This window comes from Ctenopharyngodon idella, chromosome 9 (assembly GCF_019924925.1).
Source record: "Ctenopharyngodon idella isolate HZGC_01 chromosome 9, HZGC01, whole genome shotgun sequence".
Taxonomy (NCBI): Eukaryota; Metazoa; Chordata; class Actinopteri; order Cypriniformes; family Xenocyprididae; genus Ctenopharyngodon; species Ctenopharyngodon idella.
This window is the reverse complement of record NC_067228.1, coordinates 18824004-18848019: the sequence shown is the minus strand read 5'-3', so window position 1 is coordinate 18848019 and position 24016 is coordinate 18824004. Positions and strand designations below refer to the sequence as shown.

Below are 24016 nucleotides of genomic sequence, written 5' to 3'. Positions count from 1 at the left end.
CTACCACAAACTTTTGAACAGCAGTATGTAAAAACTGCAAGGAATCAATATGTCTGGAGTTTGTGCATCAATCATTAGGCCACTGCTCTAAATGTTTGTATACATTTTAAATTGTAGATTTTGTGTTGTATTTTATTAGCATTAGCATTTCTTAGCATTTTATCAACACCAAAATCAATTAAAAGTCCTTGCATATCCTGGACTTGAATACAGCTGAAATCAGGAAACTCACCCCCAGGTGTAGAGCAGTCAGACCCTGATGATCAGCCATGTCTACAGTGGCCTCGCGCTCTAATAGAAGAGACACAGCGTCCACATGACCCCCCACTACTGCCAGCATTAGAGGGGTCCTGCAAATACACACAGAATGAATACTCAATACACTCTCACTCTTAAGGCGGATAATTTGGATAAGTACTGCATTGTCTTTACTAAAAAAAACCCAATTATTTATGTATTTATGGAGCACAGAAGAGCGTCTTAGTCTGTTTTTTTCCTGACTAAATGTTAAAATTTAGTGTTATTTCAGAATACCACAGGAAAAACCGAGCGCCCACATAGAGCAATAAACTTTGTAACCTGAAAGTTGAGCGTAATGCCAACACGGGCATTTGGATGTGTCAACGTTACATTTGCATAGGCCGTACTCCTTGAATTTATGATTGGTTGACTGCCAAATTAAAATATTAAATAGTGACTTTATATGGGTAACTTCTTTTTTTAAAAGTTTAGCCTGAATGTAGTTACCTTAGCTTCTACAATACCCATTACAGTATCAACACTGCTGAGATATAACAGGACATGACACACTCATTCCACACCAAAATCCTTGTAGTATTATAATGAAAGACTGTCATGAGTTATTTAATTAATCACTCACTGTCCCTGAGAGTCCGCTGTGTCAACCAGATCTGCATTATCAGAGTCTTCCAGCAGGAGGCGCACACATGATGTATGACCATTCATTACTGGAAAGAATCAGTGATTCATTTTATTTAAATTTCAATTAAAAAAAAAAAAGCACAACTGTGTAATTTCCACCACACCTAGGTGCAATACCTGCAAGGTGGATGGGTGTACGTTCTCGTACAGTATCTCTGCTTCTCGGTGAGGCCCCGTGGTGCAGAAGTGTGAGAGCGCAGTCGGTGTGGCCCCTGAGGGCTGCAAGGGCCAATGGAGTCCGTCCCACCTCATCCCCCTGATCCACCTCGCAGTGACCCTCCAAGAGCACTTCTAGAGCCTGTGCGTGACCGTGATATGCCTGGACACACACAAATACACATGTAAAGGTGTAAGACCAACTGTATGAAAATGTCTGTACAGATATTGATGTCTTATTTCATATATTTTAGTGAGGTTAGGGAATGTCTGTAGTAATCAAACCTTTTCAGAAAAACATGCAAGCTGTGCTATCCTATGCAAAAGTTGGCACTAGGTTGTAGCCAAAGCATTGCAATGCTATCCCAGCTAATAAAAATATGCTCTTAAAACTATTTGCTAACGTTCCCATTAAGTTATGAAAACATTATTTTTTAAATGTTTTAAAAACTTATTTTTTCTTGGTTATATAAATGTTAAGGGAACATTTAATTTGATAATTTTTCTAACATTATGGGAACTTTCTGTAAACATTCTGAAAAAAGTAGCAACAATTAAAAAATAAAAAAATAAAAAAAATTGTGCTAAAAAAGTTTTTGTGCTAACGTTTTGAGAACATTATTAAAGACCAGATAACTTTGAACAAATGTTCTACTAATGTTACTGGAATAATGTTTGTCCATAACTTTGAAAGAACCTTGCCAAAACTTTAGCCAAAGTTCTGAGAACATTCCCTGTTAGCTGGGATGCCATTACTACGGTGTTTTATTTTTAGCATTTTGTTACGTGTTAGGTTGTTCTTGGAATCTGCTAGGGGGTCAAACGGGTTTCTTCAAATCACACACTATGAGAGATAGCAACTGAGATGCTAGTTTTGGCAAACACTGCTTAATCAATTTCATTTACAAAACCGTTCGCAAAGACCTGCCCCCTTTAGTTACTGTTGCTATGTTCAAGCGCGGAAAGATGTCAGTACACACCATTTTTCAAGTTCAAGTCCACCGACGTTACTCTACTAACTCCCCTGACTGCTTTGTCGGACAAAATGGCGGATTCAGCGTTATGATTGGTTAGATCGCCTGTCAATCAAACTCCCGGCGAAGGGTCAAGAAATTAATATTTTTATTCAGCTAGGATGCATTAAATTCATCACAATTGACAATAGTTCCCAAAAAAATTATATTTCAAATAAATGCTGTTCCTTTGAACGGTAGTGTAAGTGAAAAGGTATTTAGACTTACAGCCAGATGCAGCGGGCTTCTGGTTTGGCTGTTCTCCATCTCATCTTGATGGTTCTCATCTCTGTCCAAAAGCTGAAATCAAATTTAATCTGAATTACAGCTGTTCTCATTAAACTTATGAAAAAAAAAAAAAAAAAAAACCACTAATCTGTATTTATCTGGAACACATTCATTCTTGCACTGACAGGTTCTAACGATTGCAGGCATTAACACACATATCATTTTACTACAAAGAATGAAGGCACAAACTGGACTAATTTCATTTGCATGTTAGGGTACACATTTAAATCTAATGTTGTTGCGACAATCGAGTAGAGATGGAGGAAGTGCCCTGAGGCACACACTGGAAATTATTCGTGTCCTCACCAGTTTCAAACAGTGTCTGTGGCCGTACGCTGCAGCGTAGTGAACGGCACTGTAGCCTTGTTTATCTTTGAGTGACGGGGCAGCACCATGCTGCAACAGGAACTCAAGACACCTACACACAAATATAAATATATATTTAACAAACTGACAAACTCATATAACATACATACATACATATGTCTATATGTGTGTGGGTGTGTGTATATATATTTATACAACAGTTAGTGCTGGTTCTCGAATCTGATTGGCCAAGAGCCTTTTCCAGCCATGTGATATTCCACGAATATCATATGGAAATGAGCAAACATTTCACATCGAGTGGTTTTTTGCTTCCCCGTCATGCATTAAAAGCGTTTAATGCACAGCTAGCCATGGATTATTCCTTACATATATATTGCCTATGGCCTAATCACAGCCGTGCTGATACAGAGCCATATCACACTCCTACTTGTGAGATGATGGATGGATGGATACGTGCATATGTATATATGTGTGCACATTTAATGTATATATGCATAGTATAATGCTTAATTATGTATGTGCACTACTGTGGAAGCTGAAAGAGGGAAAGTACATTAAGGTTGTCCCAAACATGAAAATGATGAGGTTACAGTTGCACGCAGACACAAACACCCAATGTTTTGGCATCAGAGCAGCACACGTATAAACAGTACAAGTGACGGTGGGACATGGAGGGGGGACAGAGAGATGAGGCTGAGCAGACATGGACCAGTTTGCTCTTCAACTCCAGAGAACTCACAGAGCTGCCTCCTTCTCCCTCTCAGCTTGAACGCCGTCACTCTCTGGTTCCAGGACCACACGCCGCCTTCAGAGAAAGCAACATTTACACACAGTCACTTCTCATTCAACAATAAATCAATTTATTTATTTTTTTATTTAATTTAATTTTTAAATTTTATTTAATACAATATAATATTATAATATTACATTTAATTCATTATAAAGCATACATATTTGTAACTAATAATAATAATAATAATAATAATAAAAGTGTATATATTTATATATATATATATATTATATAAATAATTTAATAATATATTTTTTTAATCTGTGTGCAATAAAACTGTGGTATCTTATTATTAAAAACAAGGTTACACTTTATTTTAAGGTGTCCGTGTGACAGTGTAATTATACATTTAAGTACTGAGTAATATTAATTTATCTACATGTACTTACTATAGGGTTAGGGTTAGGGTTTGGTTTAGGGTTAGTTGCATGTAATTATGCACAATTTATAGCAATTACTATAGTAACTACATGTAACGTGTAATAAGGACAATGTAAAATAAAGTGTAACACTTTAGTTTAAGGTCCAATTCTCACTATTAACTAGTTGCTTATTAGCATGCATATTACTAGGATATTGGCTGTTTATTAGTACTTATAAAGCACATATTAATGCATTATTCTGCATGACCTTATTCTACATCCCTATCCAATACCTAAACTTAACAACTACCTTACTAACTATTAATAAGCAGTAATTAGGAGTTTATAGAGGCAACATTCATAGTTAATATTTAGTTAATAGTGAGAATTGGACCCTAATTTAAAGTGTAACCAAATAAAGTGTTACCAAAAATAAACTATATTAATTAAAAAGTTACTATTGTACTGTCAGAAACTACAGTTACCAACTCATTACTCATCACAATTTTTTTTGTGCCAGTGAAATCTGGCAGCTAGTTTAACTAAACGAAGCACAAAGGTGTTTCCGTAAATTGACGTCAAACCCCTGTCTTTGCACATAAACTATCCCAATGACATGAGACTTAAAAATAGCCTGTGGTTGCCATGGTAACAGATATATGTGTTACTTAGCTGCTAGCAGTCTCTAGAGATAGGGATTGACAGTGCACTCGATTTCACCTGCTGTTGCACAACAGATGCCAGTGTCTACATCATTTAATCGTGTTAGACATGCATCTACAGCGATCAATTACATGTTGCTTGGCCACAACTAGCTCCATTTGTGCACTGTAAACTATACATGTGGGGATGTTTTGACCCTCAAGTCATGTAGTGTTTTTTTCTCCACTGTCCCACCGTTAAAAGTACAAACTATGATTAGGGTGAAAGATGTTTTAGTTAGACTGATGAGCTGCAGACTTTTACATTTAAACCTTTCATAATATCATGCCCCAAAGAGCTCCATTATAAGTCTCTCTATTACTATACAGTATCTCACAGAAGTGAGTACACCCCTCACATTTTTGTAAATATTTTATTATACCTTTTCATGTGACAACACTGAAAAAAATGATGCTTTGCTCCAATGTAAAGTAGTGAGTGTACAGCTTGTATAACAGTGTAAATTTGCTGTCCCCTCAAAATAACTCAACACACAGCCATTAATGTCTAAACCGCTGGCCACAAAAGTGAGTACACCCCTAAGTGAAAATGTCCAAATTGGGCCCAATTAGTCATTTTCTCTCCCCGGTGTCATGTGACTCGTTAGTGTTACAAGGTCTCAGGTGTGAATGGGGAGCAGGTGTGTTAAATTCGGTGTTATCACTCTCACTCTTTCATACTGGTCACTGGAAGTTCAACATGGCACCTCATGGCAAAGAACTCTCTGAAGATCTGAAAAAAAGAATTGTTGCTCTACATAAAGATGGCGTAGGCTATAAGAAGACCCTGAAACTGAGCACGGTGGCCAAGACCATACAGCGGTTTAACAGGACAGGTTTCACTCAGAATAGGCCTCGCCATGGTCGACCAAAGAAGTTGAGTGCATGTGCTCAGCGTAATATTCAGAGGTTGTGTTTGGGAAATAGACGTATGAGTGCTGCCAGCATTGCTGCAGAGGTTAAAGGGGTGGGGGGTCAGCCTGTTAGTGCTCAGACCATACGCCGCACACTGCATCAAATTGGTCTGCATGGCTGTCGTCCCAGAAGGAAGCCTCTTCTAAAGATGATGCACAAGAAAGCCCGCAAACAGTTTGCTGAAGACAAGCAGACTAAGGACATGGATTACTGGAACCATGTCCTGTGGTCTGAGGAGACCAAGATAAACTTATTTGGTTCAGATGGTGTCAAGCGTGTGTGGCAGCAACCAGGTGAGGACTACAAAGACAAGTGTGTCTTGCCTACAGTCAAGCATGGTGGTGGGAGTGTCATGGTCTGGGGCTGCATGAGTGCTGCCGGCACTGGGGAGGTACAGTTCATTGAGGGAACCATGAATGCCAACATGTACTGTGACATACTGAAGCAGAGCATGATCCCCTCCCTTCGGAGACTGGGCCGCAGGGCAGTATTCCAACATGATAACGACCCCAAACACACCTCCAAGACGACCACTGCCTTGCTAAAGAAGCTGAGGGTACCTAAACCCTATTGAGCATCTGTGGGGCATCCTCAAACGGAAGGTGGAGGAGCACAAGGTCTCTAACATCCACCAGCTCCGTGATGTCGTCATGGAGGAGTCGAAGAGGACTCCAGTGGGAACCTGTGAAGCTCTGGTGAACTCCATGCTCAAGAGGGTTAAGGCAGTGCTGGAAAATAATGGTGAATAATGGTGGCCACACAAAATATTGACACTTTGGGCCCAATTTGGACATTTTTACTTAGGGGTGTACTCACTTTTGTGGCCAGCGGTTTAGACATTAATGGCTGTGTGTTGAGTTATTTTAAGGGGACAGCAAATTTACACTGTTATACAAGCTGTATACTCACTACTTTACAATGTAGCAAAGTGTCATTTCTTTCAATGTTGTCACATGAAAAGATATAATAAAATATTTACAAAAATGTGAGGGGTGTACTCACTTCTGTGAGATACTGTAAATGTGATATTTGTTTATTTTTAGAAACTCAGCAACAAATCTATTTTTTAGCTGAATCTTGGAGGAGGAAATCACAGATGTTGCTGTTTGTGTAAATGTGTATACCTCCTGTCCAGGTCAGAAGCAGCAGCGTAGTGCACAGCAGAGCGCCCCCACTGGTCAGTGGCATTAATGCAGGTACCGCAGGACACCAGAGTCTCCAGGCACTGAAAGTGTCGACTAGCTGCCGCATAGTGGAGAGGGGTCCTGTCAACAGCCATAACAGAGAGAGGTAAAATGAAGTTGACAAAATTTAAGTATGATCTAAAAGTTTCAGAGTATAAAAAAAATCAGAACAAAAGGAATGATTTCATTTAATGTGTGCAGAGATAACTGTACTTGGAGATTCTACAAACAAACTAGCTGAGAAAATGTCTACAAAAAACTTGAGATTTGAGTTTAATTTAGCACGTATTTCTGAAAACTTATTTAATCTTTATCTATCATATATGACAATGAAATTTATAATATATATTACTTAAAAATTATTAATAACTGATCAAGTTTAAAATGCAATAAAATCTGAATATATGTGGTTAAATTGTTACTTTATTCCAAAACCAAGTTTTCCATTAAGATGATATTTTAAAATACTTAAAAAATGTCTTAATGCAATTAAAATATTTAATTATTTTGTCTTAATGCTGAAAAAAAAAAAAAATGTATGAAAATGTATGATTTAAAAAAAAATGTGAAATTTGATTACTGCTCCTGAATGCAATGAATAGTGAAGATATTTTACAGTCTATGTAAAAGATTCAGTATTTAACTGCAGCTGAAGAGAGCACAGGCATGAAAAGTGAACGAGCAATTATTCTGACGTAAATGTCTTGCGTTTACCAATAACTCACCTTCCATGTTTGTCCCTGCGGTTATGATCAGCTCCACTGCTAAGCAGTAGCTTCACACATTCCACATTTCTGAGAGAGAGAGAGAGAAAGAGAGAGAAGAGAGACAGAGAGAGAGAGTTTAGCCATGGTTTAGCTGGTATGCAGACACACAACAGGTCAAATACCGGTATTTGTCCGAACAATGGACGACGGGGTAGTCATTAGTTTTGGTATTGTGTATTATCATGCATTTTTAGGTAATGTGTTTGGGTATATATAACTTAATGACTAATGACTATACAAAATGTCCAATCAGAAACAGTATAAGGAAACAGACAGACCATGATTTGCATTGATTTTTTCCTGTTTTGCATTTTTTAAATATGTTTCTGAAAAGTAAGCTTAGACAACACCAGCACAACAACTGATCACATCTGATCAGAAAGGTATTTTTTCCGCAGTCCAACAGGACTGTCAAGTCAAGTCACCTTTATTTATATAGCGCTTTTTACAAAGCAGATTGTGTCAAAGCAGCTTTACAGTGATAACTGGTAAACAATTTCTTAAAGAAAATGGTGTCATTGTCCAGCTTAAGTAAATTCAGTATTGATTCATTCCGTTGTAAAAATCAGTAGTTATTAATTTAGTTAATTTATCTATAAATCAGCACTGAAGAAAACAGTGATGTCATCGTCCAGCTCAGTTCAGTTCACATATAGTGGTGTCAATGCAGGCAGATCAAAAAACATTGTTGAATATCAAGTGTCCTCAACTAAGCAAGCTAAAGGCGACAGCGGCAAGGAACCCAAACTCCAACAGGTGACATTAGGTGACAAACAGGTGATAAAAATGGAGAAAAAAACCTTGGGAGAAACCAGGCTCAGTCAGGGGGCCAGTTCTCCTCTGGCCAACAGCAGACAGTACGTGAATATGATTCAGGCAGCTTTACAGGTCATAAGCCCGATTGGGATTGCAACAGTCAAAATATTTAATCCAAATATGCAAGACAGACAGACTCACCCGCCCGCAGCCGCAGCGTGTAGACATGTCCTCCCAAGGTTGTCTGGCGTATCGATTTGAAAGCCTGCAGACAGGACCGAGTCATTATTGAGAGGGCACATTATGGTATACCTCCGTCCTGTAGAGGAATGGAAGGATGGGGAGGAAGGATGCAGTGCACAGAAGAGGAAAGTGACCCCACAAACCAGACGCAGACAGCCACAGTGTCAGACAGCATGAAGGGAAAAGAATGAAATGGGGAAAAAGGAGTACAAAAAAGAGACAGTCCAGAAAGAGAGACAGAGAGAGAAAGTATGTTAGTGCAGGAAAAACAAAGACAGTGCACACAGGAAACACAAGACAAACACACATCGCTCACAGAGGTGTGCAACCAAGCAGAACGATTTAAATGTACAGATCTACAGGATCTACAATCTAATGTTTCTTCTACAACAATCCCATGATCAAGAGTCCAAGTTAAGCAAGCACACAGAAATAAGGGCATGCCAGACCTCAGCAGAGACATGAGGAAAAATTCATGCCAGTCAATTAGAGACAAGATCTTTAACTCACAGAATAAACCTAATTACATAAGGAAGAATTGCATTTAACACAAAGAGTCATTTATGAAGTATTTGGTTGTCTGAGTCACATCAATTTGAGGGGTACCTCATGGTTCAGTACTTGGTCCCCTCCTCATCTCAATATAGACACTATATAGACAAAAGTATATGGACCATAGCCAGTGATTACTGAATATTTAATTTCAAAATCATGAGCATCAATAGAGAGTTGGTCCTCCCTTTGTTGTTGTAATAACTTCCAGTTTTAAGGTTTTCACTAGATGATGGAACATGACTGCAGGGATTTGCTCCCATTTAGACACAAGAGCATGTAAGGTAAGGAACTGTTTATGTACAGAACATGTCAGATGACTTCCTATGTTAAATCATCTGGTGTGGATATGAAAGCTTTCTTAGGGAAATGGACATCAATGAGTGATCCAGGTTTTTTTTAATTGCTTGAAAGAACATACAGAATGCAAAATGAGCCTCAATAATGAGTGCCCAAAGTCTCCCACACCTGGTGTGATTTGTGGTCAATAACATTAAATCTAACACCTTTACAAATAATTTTATTTGGAAAGGATTATTTTATTCAGCAAGGATGCATCAAATTGATCAAAAGTGACAGTAAAGACATTTAAGATATTTCAAAAGATTTCAAAAATTCAGTTAATCAAAAAATCCTGAAAAAAATGGATATTAGAATGATGAAGAATCACGTGATGTTTTAGGCAAAAATGGTGTCCGCTAGGTTTACAATGTTATATTAATGCAGTGTAACTAATTTGATTCGGTGGTATAATTGGTACCTGAGGAGAGGAGTTTCCGGCAGCAGTCGGCATGAGCATTCAGAGCAGCCAAATGCAAGGGGAACATGCCGTGTACCCCTCTTCTGCAGAAGAATACAGGGGAGAAAGAAAGAGTCTATCAGAGACAACAAGTAATGATGCTTTAGCAAGATTTTTAACAAAGATCCAAATGCAGAGTCAAACCTGGTGCAGTCAGCTCCACTCGTGATTAGAGTGTTTATTAAAAGTTCATGGCCGTATCGAGCAGCGACGTGCAGTGGAGTGTTTCCATCCTTATCCACACAGTCAATCTCTCCACCTGTATCAAAAACATACAACTGTACTCACAATGTACATGCAAATCAGTCGATATCAGAATCAAAGGCAGTTTAGGTTCAGACATCTTAGGAGTCGTACACACAGAACACGTTTTTTCCATTCCACTGAACTACTTTTCTATAGTTTTTCTATGTAAACACATGGTAGACGGACATGTTTGATCGCTGAACTTGACCTGTGTCTCGCATTTTTACCACAAAAAAACGCATTCTGTGTGAAAGGTCCTTCAGCCGGCTAAAAACAGCTTTACCATTTTGGATAAGCGTCTGGGAGCGTGTGAATCGTCCGTGCACTGCGGTCAGATGAAGAGGGCTTTTCCCATCTCGACTCTGAGGAAACATCACAAAATGTTTATTAGCATAAAGCACACAGAATTTGGACTGTCTGTCTATATTTAGTCCAAACTGAACATACCTGAACATTGACATCAGCTCCACTGTTGACCAGGAACTCCAGACACAGGGCACCATGAGTGGACGCAGCAGCAAAGTGGAGAGGTGTGAAGCCCTTGTTATTTGGCTGACTGACATTAGCACCATAATCGATCAGCTCGCTGACCACCGCGTCCTGCCCATTAAAACATGCCACGTGCAGAGCTGTGTTCCCAAAAGCATTGGCTTCATCTATCTACGAGTGAAGCATACAATGTAATGGTCAGCTAAAACTAGATGTTTTTCCAATGACCCCATGTTCCCTTGCCTATATGTATCTATTTGCATCCTGGGTACCTCTACAGCCAGGCTGAGCAGGTGTTTCACCACAGCGATCTGACCGTTGGAAGCAGCAGCGTGTAGAGGTGTGTATCCCCTCTTGTCCTTGCAGCTGATCTCAGCCCCTTGACTCACCAATAAACACACTACATCTAAGTGACCTGCAAGAGTACAGAATGGAGCTCATGAACACAGATATGGCAGATTACACCCAAAAAAAGTTCACCCAAAAATGAAAAATCTGTTATTAGTTACTCTCTATCATGTCTTTTCAAACACGATTCTGTGGAAAACAGAAGGAGATGTTTTCCAGAATGTTGACTTCTTTCCATAAAACAAAATCAGAAAGTGACCAAGGTCTGTCAAGCTCAGAAAAGGACAAAAAACACCATAAAAGCTCTATAAATTAGTCCATATGACTTGTGCACAATATAAGTCTTCTTAAGCCGTGTGATAGTTTGAGGAAAAAACAATATGAATGTTCGCAAGTGCTAATTTCTTTCTGAAGACTTGGAATATTGCACATAATTAGCATGTTGGGGTGTGCGATATTGACTAGTCATATCTCAATATTTTTAGGGGATTTTGGTTAATGACAATTAGACAATATTTTGCTGAGAGTATTTTCATGCTGATACCTTGACTGATTTAGAGTTATTGTAAAAACACCCGAAGATTTTCATATTCCTCATATTACAGTGTGTGAGTAAACTGTGCAGTGTTTAGTTCACAGCAGTAACAGAAATTATAAACGGGTCTCCCTCCCCCCATCTTTTATGTCACATTCTTACATTAAATCAAAAAATTAAATATGAATAATAAGGCACTATAGGCTATTACCAGTCAAATTAAACCAGTATCCACAAAATGCATTTTTTGCACTGCAGAGCATTTGGATGGAATGATTCGTTCAAAACAGCTGATTCATTCTAAAATGAAACAAGTGACTGTCTTTATGAACAGGTTATTCACTCAAACGATTAGTTCAGTAACGAAAGGCTGCTGTGTGTTGTTTGGAGTCGTGCAAGAATTCTGCTTCGGACTTGTTTGAAACTTGTTTGAAACTTGTTTGTCATTCTAACTGCATTCTAACCATACTTGATGATGTCAGCATGTACATTTCCTGAAGAAAATGTGAGTGGTGCTTGCAGTGGCAAAACTCGGCACTCGGTTGCTAGGGTGTTCTGAGTGGTTGCTAGGGAGTTGCTGGGGTGTTGCTATGTGGTTACTAAAGTGTCCTGTGTGGTTGCTAGGCGGTTGCTAGGGTGTTCTGGGTGGTTGACATGGTATTGGTATGTGGTTGCTATGGTATCCTGGGTGGTTGCTAAGGTGTTGCTAGGCAGTTGCTAGGGTGTTCTGGGTGGTTGCTAGGGTGTTGCTAGGCGATTGCTAAGGTATTCTGGGTGGTTGCTACGGCATTACTAGGTGGTTGCTAGGGTACTCTATTTGGTTGCAAGGGAGTGGCTTGGCAGCTGCCAATGATGATCCTCCAAAGGCTGCTTGTCATGAATGATATAAACCAACCGCAATCCCTCTATGACATTCAGATTACAAGATATCCCTCTTTAACAGGTTTGGGATGCTAGGGTGCTCTAAATAGTTGCTAGGGCATGGCAAGACAGTTAGCAGGGTTAGACCAATAGACTGGATGTCTGCCCAAATCAAAAGAGTCAAATTCACGTGTCTTTATGGCGTTCGGATTCATTTATATCCCTCTCATCTATTTTTTCAATGGAAGTCTTTGGGGTGGTTGCTAGGGACCTATAACTGGTTGCTAGGGTGTGGCTATGAAGATTTTAGGTAATTATTTATTGGCTGCGTGATAAGATAAGCCAAATGAGTGAGAGAGAGCGAGAAAGAGAGAGAAAGAAAGGGTTCTAAGGCCCTGCGTGTGTGTGTGAAAACAGCAGTTAAATTCTTAAATTCCGTCATTGTTAAGTCTATGGGATTTTTTTGCTACTTTTTCATCCGCTGTGTGAAAATCGTAGGTCACAGCACACCTCTCCTCAATGAGCTGGTCAATTTGACACCTCATTCATGGGTCTATGACGAACGGTGCAGGAGGAGTAGCACACCGAAGTTTTGTCCAGAAGAATAATATTAAGTATGACGAATAACAATAGTGATGCTTCGCCTTTGGCAAGCTCCACTAATTATTGTACAGTTAGTATGGAAGTAGTATGGACTACTTGAGCGGTGATTTTATGTCCTTTTTGCAGCTTATCAGCCCCCTCATAACTATTTTTCACATTTGAATGGAAGAGAGCAGCGTGAACAACTCATTTTGTGTTCCACTGAAAAAAAGAAAAAAAAAAGAAAACAAGGGCATACATGTTTTTATAGGACCGTTCGCTTACCCATATATGCTGCCCAGTGCAGTGCACGGCAGTCTTTCTTATCAAAGGCGTTGATGTTGGCACCCTTGGCCAGGAGGAGGCTAACCATCTGAAGATAGAGAAAAAGAAAAGTGAATAACAGTGACAAGATGGAGAAATGGAGGAGAGAATGCATGTGTCAGTCTCAACAGGCAGTAAACATGAGTCAGTAATGCGGCAGTAATTATGGGTCTCCTGAAGCTCTTATTGTGTGCTGCGTGTTTGTGTCACAATTCATAATGACTTTCTAAACCATTCTGCATCGTTGAGAGCTCAAGAAATTTCAAAAGTGTCTTTGTATCTAAAAGTCAGCATCACTGCCTCAGTCCTTTGGACTTGCAACACTTATTGTGTTAAACTGCAGTAAAATAAAATATGATCTAATTACGTATTGCTATGAATTAAGCAAAAATATTTAGTCTCGATTTGCAATACCTCCGTATGGCCATTGAGGGCGGCGTGGTGTAGGGCGGTGCGTCCCCCGCGATCTGAAACATTGACGCTGCTCAGGAGAGGGATGATGACTTCAGCACAGCGCAGGGCCTTGTTGGCGGCTGCGACATGCAGCGGAGTCTGCCAGTTCTTATCCCGAGCATTAACATCGGCAGAATGACGGATCAACACGCGAACAGCATCCTAGATTTGTGCAAAAGAAAACGATTGTCGACACTATATTGTGTACTTTACACAGCTGCAGAACTATTGACCAATCAGCATCCAGGGTTGGAAAAAAATCTTTTCCTAATCACACAAAAGGTGCTGCATATGATTAGCATTGTTTTAAAGGCATCCTGCCGCGTGACAACATCACACAACATCTGTTTCTCTTTCAAACATGTTTGCGTGTTTAACAACTAAGCCCACCTCGCTACGTGAAGCCACTGCCCTGTGGAGTGGAGTCAACCACATGTTGTCTTTGGCATTGACCCGAGCCCCTAAAATGAAGTAGTACAAGAGACATCAAACAATAATAACCTCAATAAATATAAAGATTCACTAAATTTTTAAAGGAATAGTCCACCTAAAAATTTAAATTCTGTCATCATTTACCCACTCTCATGTCATTCAAAACCATCCTTCATGTTTCCCAGAATAGAAAATAGACAGAATTTTTATTTTTGGGTAAACTATTCCTTATTGGACTCAGTGGGTTTTGAACATGCATTTATTTTATATTAGATGCTTTAACTATGGAAGGGAGGTGGGGAAGGAAAGGAGGGAGAGAGAAAGAGAGCAGCCCTACCTGACACAATGAGGAGCTCTGTGATCTCAGCATCTCCGAGGAAGGCTGCTGCATGAAGGGGAGCACGCTTCTCAGTGTCCTGAGAGAGATTGAAAAAAAAGTTTACTACATGTCTGTAAGCTTTGAACCCATCTATATGCTAGTGTAATCTCAAAAGTTAATACACATTTACAGTCTTCATCTACCAGGAATAAATATTCAAGACTGTTGTTCAAAAGTTTGGGGTCTGTATCTGTAAGATTTTTTAATGCTTTTAAAAGAAGTCTCTTATGTTCAACAAGGCTGCATTTATCAAAATACATTATAATCTATAAAATACATTGTATTTTATATTATAAAATACAGTAAAACAGTAATATGTGAGATATTATTACAAATTAAAATAATGGTTTTAATATATTGTAAACTAATTTATTCCCATGATGGCAAAGCTGAATTTACAGTAGCCATTACTACAGCATTCAGTGTCACATGATCCTTCAGAAATCATTCTGATATGCTGATTTGGCGCTCAAGAAACATATCTTACTATCATTATTCAAAACAGTTGTGCTGCTTAATGTTTTTAGGATTTTTTGATGAATAAAAAGTTCAAAAGAACAGCATTTATATGAAACAGAAATCTTTTTCAGGCATCATAAATGGTTTTACCTTACTGTTTTTACTTTACTGGTTTCTAGTAATCCCGAATACCTTGGCTGCATCCGAAAACCTAGGCAGCTGACTTCTTGTCTCGCTGCCCTATCAGGCAATGACTTGTAAAGCAGCGTTTGTGCATGAAGGCACCTCACGAAACTGATTTCAGGCAGACTTCCGAGACAGCGTAACAGTTTAATGATCTACCGCAAAATAGCGCGCGCTTTGGTGAGAACTAAACAAATATTTAATTACTACAGTAGTAATTTCGCGCTTGAAATTACATCAAAAGTGGAAAATGTTGGTCAAAAAAGTACATTTACAACTATAACTTTCGGACGCCATCTTTATTTTTCTAGCTCAACCAACTGTCACGGGCTGCGTCCGTAAACTGGAAAAAGCTGCATTCGGAGGATACATTTCAAGGTAGGTAGGCATCAAGGCACGTCCAAATCCAATGTTAGCTTCACTTCCTGTTTCCTGAGATAACCTTCATCAAAGACTATAGAACAAAGGGACTTTGCCTTCATCTGATCGATTTTTGAAGGAAGCATAGATGTATCCTTTGCTGCCTTTGATATCCCACAATCCTGTGCTTTACATTCTGTGACAATTAGAAAAATAAAGATGGCGTCCAAAAGTTGCGTTTGCTAGTCAGTTTGTGTGTAAATGTACGTTTTTGACCAACATTTTCCACTTTTTATGTCATTTCTACTACTGTAGTAATTAAATATTTGTTTAGTTTTCACCAAAGCTCTCGCTGTTTTGCGGTAGATCATTAAACTGTTACGCTGCCTCAGAAGTCTGTCCAAAATCAGTTTCGTGAGGTGCCTTCATGCACAAATGCTGCCTTACAAGTCATTGCCTAATAGGGCAGCGAGGCAGCAAGTCAGCTGCCTAGGTTTTCGGATGCAGCCACAGAATGGAAAGCACAGGATTATGGGATATCAAAGGCAGCAAAGGACACATCAATGCTGCCTTCAAAAATCAATCAGAGGAAGGTATCTCAAGAAACAGGAAGTGAAGCTAACATTGGATATGGACATGCCTTGATGCCTTCCTACCTAGAAATGTGTCCTTCCAAGTGGCAGCATTTTCCAGTTTTCGGACGCAGCCCTTGATTAATTGGTTCAGGTGTGTTTAATTAGGGTTGGAACTCTGCAGGACAGTGGCACTCCAGGAACTGAGTTTGACATCCCTGGTTTGAATGGTAGTGTACTTGGAGGTGTATACCATTTTTTTTTTTTTTTCCCCAATAAAATGGATAGAAAATCCTTCTAATACCATCTACAACCACATACCAAGTGCAAACAGCTAATCATATTTTGCAAGCTGTGGCATAAACAAAAAGGTACTGTCTAATTTTTTTTTAAAAAAAGGATGAGCCTATATGTCTTGCCCTAACTTCCTGTTTCAACAGGAAACCTACATCAACACTAAAATTGAGTCATTCAAACCAGGCTCATGTGATCTATACAGTACATTCCACCATTTTCAAACCTCAAAATCTTGTACATTTTCGAAAGTCCCATTGTGGACTGCAAAGCCTTCACAAAAAATTGGGCATAGACATGGTCACTGTTAAATGGAATATACTGACTGGGCGTCATTGCAAGGGATCCACCACAACAAAGGAGCATTGACTGGCTCTCTACAATCACTGATGGAGATGTCAATGTGTATTAATGTGCTCACACACTTGCGGTGGTGACATCTCAACGTGTCTATTGTCTGAACCTGTTTGCTCATGCAGCCTGAAATTATGACTTTGACCAGCGGCTCAATAAAAAACATTCGGACAGCGAGCTAATTCTTGCTGGAGCCATTAGGGCGGACACAGACAGACAAGCAGAATAAATAAATATTCTGGAAGAAGAATGGCCTTGAAAACTGTTTTGTGTCCTGTCGCCTTTACTGAGACAAATGTATATAAATCTCTGGCTGTTTTCCATGGGATTTCTCAACTATTGTGCTCCAGGAAACAAAGAGATGAGATATAGTCATGTGAAAAGAAGAAGAGAAGAAACTTCATACCAGTCCATTGACGTCTTCAGATTTACATATGAGCACACGAATCTCATCGGGGTCTCCATTAAAGATGGCTTGGACGAGGGGTGGCTGTGAAAAACAAGAGATTATTTAAACATGGTATTAAAGAACAAAAGCATGAAGCATCACTGTTATTATAGCTCATACAGTCATACTTAAGGTGCAGTCACATTTACTGTTGTTCAGCGAAAATCCAGTCACTTCAATATGAATTCAGGAATTTTTCGTGAAGGTGGAACATTTCCCAAAGCAGACTCCACAACGGTTTCAAGTTGGTCTTGTGTATCTGCTGTGCTGACCAACAAAAAGCTGCTTGGTTTGAAACTGACTGTTGCTACAATATTGACTATAGATAGATAGACTGCAACTGCAACTTTTAAGGTTACAAATTTGAACAAATCCCAAATGCTAACAACCACCCAGAATGAAACCACCTATTAATGCCCCATGCAGCAACCACATAGGAACACATTAAAAACCACTCGGAACACCTTCACATCATACAGAAACATCCATCAACCACCATAACATTGTGGCAGCAGGTTATACAACAGTAAGCACCACATTTTCTTCAATGCACCAATCTAGACTATCCTTGTGCCGATTACATAAACGTAATGTTTATATCTATTGGAATCACTTAAAGTTTGTCATTCAGTTCAAATAATAAGTTTCCGTTTCTCAGCATAAATCACTAACACAACCAGACAAGTAGGCTTTGAAACCACACAGCCTCACCATTTCCATAAAATGGCGTCATAACAGCGAGGCCAAATCAGGACCCAAAGAGCCCCAAGGAAGCTTTACACCACACACTGAATTAAAGTCATATTTTCTCTACATAATTATCATCTTCAGTCCTTGTTTATGAAAAGACTAAAGTGATCCCAAATATATTTAGAAACTGTATTTGCCAGCTATTTTCTTGAATTCAAGTGCCAAGTTCTAACCATTAATGGCAGCACAATGAAAACCATGATAATCTGACATATGCGTGGGATAAGAGAGGCACAACGACAGCGAGGTGGTTTGAGCCAAACTTGGCTAAATCTATACTTCCAGTGTCTCTATCTGCAATAACCCCCACATCTCACTTCCTGTTGCTCTTTTTCACCTTCTCAGAAGCGATACAGAGGAAGCGTGGAAAGCATTTTCACTTCCGCTATACAACAGAACACATGCAGTCAAGCCAACATGCAAATGAACACACAGGGGTGGTTCAGGGCTCAACACAGGATGGGGAACTTTTAATGTCTTACCAGTATATCAGCATACATTGCAAACCCTATATGAACTGATAGCTGTCATGGAGTTACATAATGGCTTTTTGTAAATAAATGTTATGTTTATTGAAAAATATATATATAAAACAATTCTGACATGTCAAAATATGTTTCTAAGAAAAGCTTCTTTCACTCTTTGACTTTCTCTTAAACATGCACGCATACAAACAAATGGTGTAGAAACAACAGGAGATGTGTTGTTGAGATCTGCTCTATTTTCAGCTGCAGAAACAGGCCATCTCACACCCACTCACTTCAAACTCATTTCATCATCCATTAAAAAAAACGATCTCTGCTGTGCCAATTCGCCACAAGCCATCAGTCATTTCTGTTAGTCATTTCAAGTTACTCAGCTCTATAAAAAAACCAAAGGCTGAACAATTTTATGCATTTTTCTTTTCATGCATCTTACCATATCATATATATGTATATATACCTGAAAAATACAGAGATTTTATATCATATCACGAGATCTCTCTCTGAAACAAATCTTTTAGCTCTGTATTTTTCAGGTGCAGTCACAATAGCGAGAACTTTTGTGCACAAAAAAAGCTCTAATATAGTGTATCGATATATGAAGCACAGCTCACACAGAAGCCACTTTCAAATCAAGCAGCTTTCTGTTGGTCAACACGTGACCAACTTGAAACCGTTGCGAAATCTGCGTAGGGAAATCTTTCGCCCTCACGAGAAATTCCAGATCGTGTGGATTTCTATTCAAATGGCCCAGATTTCACCTTGCCAAACAACAATAAATGTGACCTCATCAGTGTTGGGCACGATACTCAAAAAATGTAATTTATTATTCATTACACCTTTCAAAAGTAATATTATCACTTATTACTTTCTGGCAACAGTAATCAGTTACACTATTAGTTATATTACTTTTCCTTTATGCCCCACAGAAGTTGTAAATGCATATCTTCCCCATAAAATTCTTCTAAAATGTTACTAACAACATATTTCTGCCTCATCATTTGACCAAAATCCACACAGGATCATGTTTAGAAGTTGTTATAAATATTCAATGGTGACTGATAGTGACTTAAGTAAAAGTGTTGCATTAATCTCATTAAGTGTCGTGTGTAGCTTGAAGCTAATTGTAGCTTTCTCTGTTACCCATATACGATTATATTCCATGATGCATTTTATCAAAAGAAATCACAGAAGTTTGTAAGAAAATGTTTCATTTTCCAAAAAGATTTTTAATTATATTAATATAATTTATATCAGGATCAGAGGGATGTGGGTGGGCAAGCCATATAATGCCAGAGTAAAGTAATACTGACTGTGCAAGTTGTGAAAATCATGAAAATAAATCTAGGATTTATTGGATTGTTGGATTTCAAATCAGTAGGAGTTCAGGCATTAAAGGGTTAAAAACAGTTCATGTGACTACAGTGGTTTAACCTTAATATTATAAAGAGACGAGAATACTTTTTGTGTGCCCAAAAAAAAAAAAAAAAAAAAAAAAACGACTTTATTCAACAATATCTAGTGATGGGCAATTTCGAAACACTGCTTCATAAAGCTTCGAAGCTTAATGAACCATTTGTTTCGAATCAGTGATTCAGAGTGCCAAAATCCCATGATTTCAGTAAACGAAGCTTCGTTACATCATAAGTGTTTTGAAACTTCAATAGTTCATGTGACTTTGGCAGTTTGATACGCACTCTGAACCACTGATGCAAAACAAAGGATTTGTAAAGCTTAGAAGCTTCATGAAGCAGTTTTTTTAAATCGCCCATCACTAGATAGTGTTGAATAAAGTCGCTATTTTGTTATTTTTGGTGCACAAAAAGTATTCTAGTTGCTTTATAATATTAAGGTTGAACCACTGTACTCACATGAACTGTTTTAAATATGTTTTTAGTAGCTTTCTGGGCATTGAATAAAGGGAGTGTTATTGCTGGCGATGCAGGCCTTACTGAGCTATCGGATTTTATCAAAAATATCTTAATTTGTGTTCCGAATATTAACAAAGGTCTTACGGGTGTGGAACGACATGAGGGTGAGTAATTAACGACAGAATTCGAACCCTTTAAAAGTAACCAAGTAACGAGCTGTTTTATGGATGATAACTGTAATATTATTACTGAAAACTTATTAGTAATTAGTTACGCTACTAGTTACTGTAAAAAGTAATATTATTACTGTAACTAGTTACTAGTAACTACTGCCCAACACTGGACCTCATATTATTCATATCATATAAGAAATTTGAAAAGATACATCTGAGACCAAGCTGAAACATCTCCTGAGCGATAAAAGAGGAAAATCTTATAAAGGGTATATAAAAAAATAAAAAAAAACCCTTTAATAATAATTAGTTCACCACTGATCCCCCAGAAATTCTTCTCTTGGTGACATATTTAAATCAGCAGAATTCGATGAGAATTCAAGAAACCAAATGTTTAAGTTTACAAGGCCTAAAAAAAACACATGCACAAGATCAACAAATGTAAGATTTACAACACAGCACTGGCCCAAACTCTCTCACGCTGGCCCCGGGCCATCCTTATTGAGCTCTTTTATGAAAGCATTGAATCTATGAGAACACAATGTTGAATGCTCTTCACTATGAGATGTTGCCTCTGTCTTGATCACATACACAAGCACACATCTCGTCTCTCCCTGGAAAGAGAACACAACAGCTGGTGACAACAGTGCTGTCTGTGTTATGGCACCGCAAAGCTTCGGGACGAGATTGCTGAGCACTGGCACAAGCAGGGATCTGGACGGGGCTCATCACAAATGAGGACATTCCCCGACCTCCCAGCACCACTCCTTGCCAAAGCCAAACACTCAAACACTGAAGCCTTTGTTGACATGCATTAGGCTACACGGCCTCCCCCTAACTCCAGGTCCCCACGTCACCCAATAGAAGTGAGCTAAATTTTCTTCTTAGCCAATGAAGGCTGAGGTTCCTCCACTTTTGACACTGCAGGCTCTTCTTCAAAACAGCAGAAATGAGGAACTGCTGATGTCTCATAAAAATGAACTGCAAAACTGAAATCTAGTTCCTTGTGACAGTGTTTTTCCCAGATGTATAAGGTCAGCATGAAATGGAAATTCAATCTATTTTCTAAAGGCATGTTACTGATCTTATTGTGAACAATTCATCCAAGCATATTTCATTTTTAAAATGTTTTTAAAACGTAATTTTTAATCAAACTTGAGCTTCCAGTGAAACAACAGACTTCTCTCTAGTAACTTATGCTAGACTTCTCCAATCATTTAGTCCACTTAAACCTGCACCTTTTCTTACAATTGACTGCAAACTCGCATTCAGATCTGCTTCCGTTCAAATGACAACTGATGGATAGAACCAAAACAACTGTTTCTTTTTGGTTGGATGTACAGTCACAATAATGTGTAATGTATGTTATGAAGAGCATAACTGAACCATCTGAAGTCTTAAGCACTGATAAATAAGCAGTAAACACACTATCCTCTATTTCCTCCCTCTCTGGCTCTCTGAACTTGTGTCATATAACCCTCTGAGACTAAAAAAAAAAACATGAGAGGGGAATGTTGAGATTCAACAACTTCCTGTTCCTTTCCTCTTTGGGGCAAAGTATGGAAATTAAACTGTACACAAGACCAAAATGACTGTAAACATTACTGACGCTCCGAACACATAGAGTCACTTATTAACTTTCTAAATAAATGTCATGGGTTTAATGCAAGTTAAACTTTCTAGGGCATGGTGTCAATTACCACACAAAAAATAATTTCAACTTGTGTCTAAGTCTGTAAAAACAAACAAGACATGCGTTTACATTAATGCACTTTTAATGGAAGTCTGGCTAAGCACTGTGCCAGAATAAACGTTAAAATACCCAGTTTTTATTGCCACAAGACTTAAACAACTTTACAACATTATACACTTGAGATGTTCCTATGCCGCTTTGGATGAAATGTCTGCTAAATATATGAATGTAAAATGCAAATGTTTTAAAGTATTATCCAATCTTCCAACTCCTGTCATGACACAGAAAAAAATCTACTCACTTCAGTAAATTATTCCCTTATCTTTGTTTATGCTTTATTTTTTAAACATAAATGCAAGTACATTAAAGATCATCCTCCTAAAAAAGTAGCACCACCAATAAAGTAGGATGATACCCTTGTGAGGGACCTCATTGATAAATATAAAAGCAACTGTATATTTTTCTGAATAAAAATCCAGTTTACAGTGTGAGGAAAATATTAAAAATAGTAATATTATGAAGGCAACTAAATTAAATAATTGTTTCCAAAATTAAACAGTTGGCCTTTACATCATCTTTATGCTAAAACAAACTATTTAAATATTTTCTGGAAAATATTTTACTTATTATTAAGCTGACAGCATATCTGAGATTAGCACAAATATTTTTTTATTTTAGAAAAATATTTTGACTGAGAAAAAATGAGTAAAAATAAAATGTATAAAATTACAGCAATTAATTAAAATAAATGGCATGATTTTTGACCAGCGTTAAGAAAGCTAAATTCTCTTCCTGTATTTTTGTAAAAAAAAAAAAAAAATGAATACAGCTCAAATATGAACATGTACAAACAAATTAAGTGCTGTATCAAAAATATGAACTGAACACTTCTACTTTTAAATCCTCTAGAATCGCTTACACTTTTTGTAAATGCATTACTGTACACACAGGTTTGTTATTACAAATTGAAGGACAAGTTGGTGTTAGTTTCTGTGGCAATCAACAACATGAAGCTGTCGATAGTTTAACTTGTTTGAATCCGAAACATTCCTTTAACCGTGTAGTGTGCAAACATTTAGTACACACTTTTTAGTCTCTACAGTCTCACAGCTGAAAAATCTTCTTGACCTTGACATGAAGTCCATGGGGCCCATGATAGACATCAAGTTACTGGTTGCAAGGACAGCCTCCTAGAACATTTGCAATAGTGTCTGTCTAGATATGAGGGCATCACATGACCATTAAGGAAATAGATCTACTCTACACAAAAACTACACCTTCTCACTTTTTGCCCACCAAATGACACATGAAAAACTAACAATTATTGGAGGTGACTCAAAAGATGTAACGTCAATCCAAGTGTGTAATATAGCTTACATAACTAAATAAAGCAGCAGTATTAAATTTATCACTGATAATATCAGATGATAATGAATTCAGTCTTTTACCAACTAGGCTGCAAACAGAGTATTGTTTGAACCTAAATTACTGCTAATGTCTCAACAAAAGATTCAGTGAACAATCATGATGTTCGTGACAAAAAGGACCTTGACTGGGTGGAGCTCAACCATATATATATTGGTATTCAACTTACACTAGTTAAAACAGAAAACTGACTAGGTGTGCTGCTGATAATAATGAATATAAGCGGGTTTCTTCTCGAAACCTGGATCGGTGTGCAGATTAGATTTAAGAGCCATATCAACATCAGCATCACAGCACACTACAGCAGACAGCAGGAAGTTTGTTCTCTCTAGATGAAAGCAGATAATTTTACGCAAGTTATGCAATAAATGTGAATTGTTGTTACCGTATTTGTCTTTCAGAAGAGAACTTAATCTTCCAACAAGGATAATGTCGTTTTAGCAAAATGCATGACAGCAGAAACAGACATTAAACAGACTTGCATGTGCTGACATGCATTTTAATATGG

At 38.2% G+C, this 24016-nt stretch overlaps 1 protein-coding gene across 3 annotated transcripts in view; it reads right to left on the bottom strand.

The window, feature by feature from the left end:
* ankrd44 (ankyrin repeat domain 44) overlaps positions 1 to 24016 on the bottom strand; it is a 31433-nt gene that overhangs the window by 6741 nt on the left and 676 nt on the right. For 2 of the 3 annotated variants that reach the window (XM_051905553.1, XM_051905555.1), the window contains exons 2-20: positions 17073 to 17156; positions 14403 to 14481; positions 14024 to 14094; positions 13595 to 13795; positions 13142 to 13229; positions 10803 to 10945; positions 10489 to 10701; positions 10325 to 10403; positions 9940 to 10054; positions 9757 to 9839; positions 8403 to 8520; positions 7404 to 7472; positions 6619 to 6759; positions 3466 to 3531; positions 2706 to 2817; positions 2340 to 2411; positions 1060 to 1261; positions 881 to 968; positions 233 to 350 (exon numbers count right to left, since the gene is read on the bottom strand). In XM_051905553.1, coding sequence (XP_051761513.1) covers positions 233 to 350; positions 881 to 968; positions 1060 to 1261; positions 2340 to 2411; positions 2706 to 2817; positions 3466 to 3531; positions 6619 to 6759; positions 7404 to 7472; positions 8403 to 8520; positions 9757 to 9839; positions 9940 to 10054; positions 10325 to 10403; positions 10489 to 10701; positions 10803 to 10945; positions 13142 to 13229; positions 13595 to 13795; positions 14024 to 14094; positions 14403 to 14481; positions 17073 to 17156 — 2142 coding nt within the window. The remainder of the gene's footprint in view (positions 1 to 232; positions 351 to 880; positions 969 to 1059; positions 1262 to 2339; positions 2412 to 2705; positions 2818 to 3465; positions 3532 to 6618; positions 6760 to 7403; positions 7473 to 8402; positions 8521 to 9756; positions 9840 to 9939; positions 10055 to 10324; positions 10404 to 10488; positions 10702 to 10802; positions 10946 to 13141; positions 13230 to 13594; positions 13796 to 14023; positions 14095 to 14402; positions 14482 to 17072; positions 17157 to 24016) is intronic. The other variant, XM_051905554.1, reaches the window with a different exon arrangement.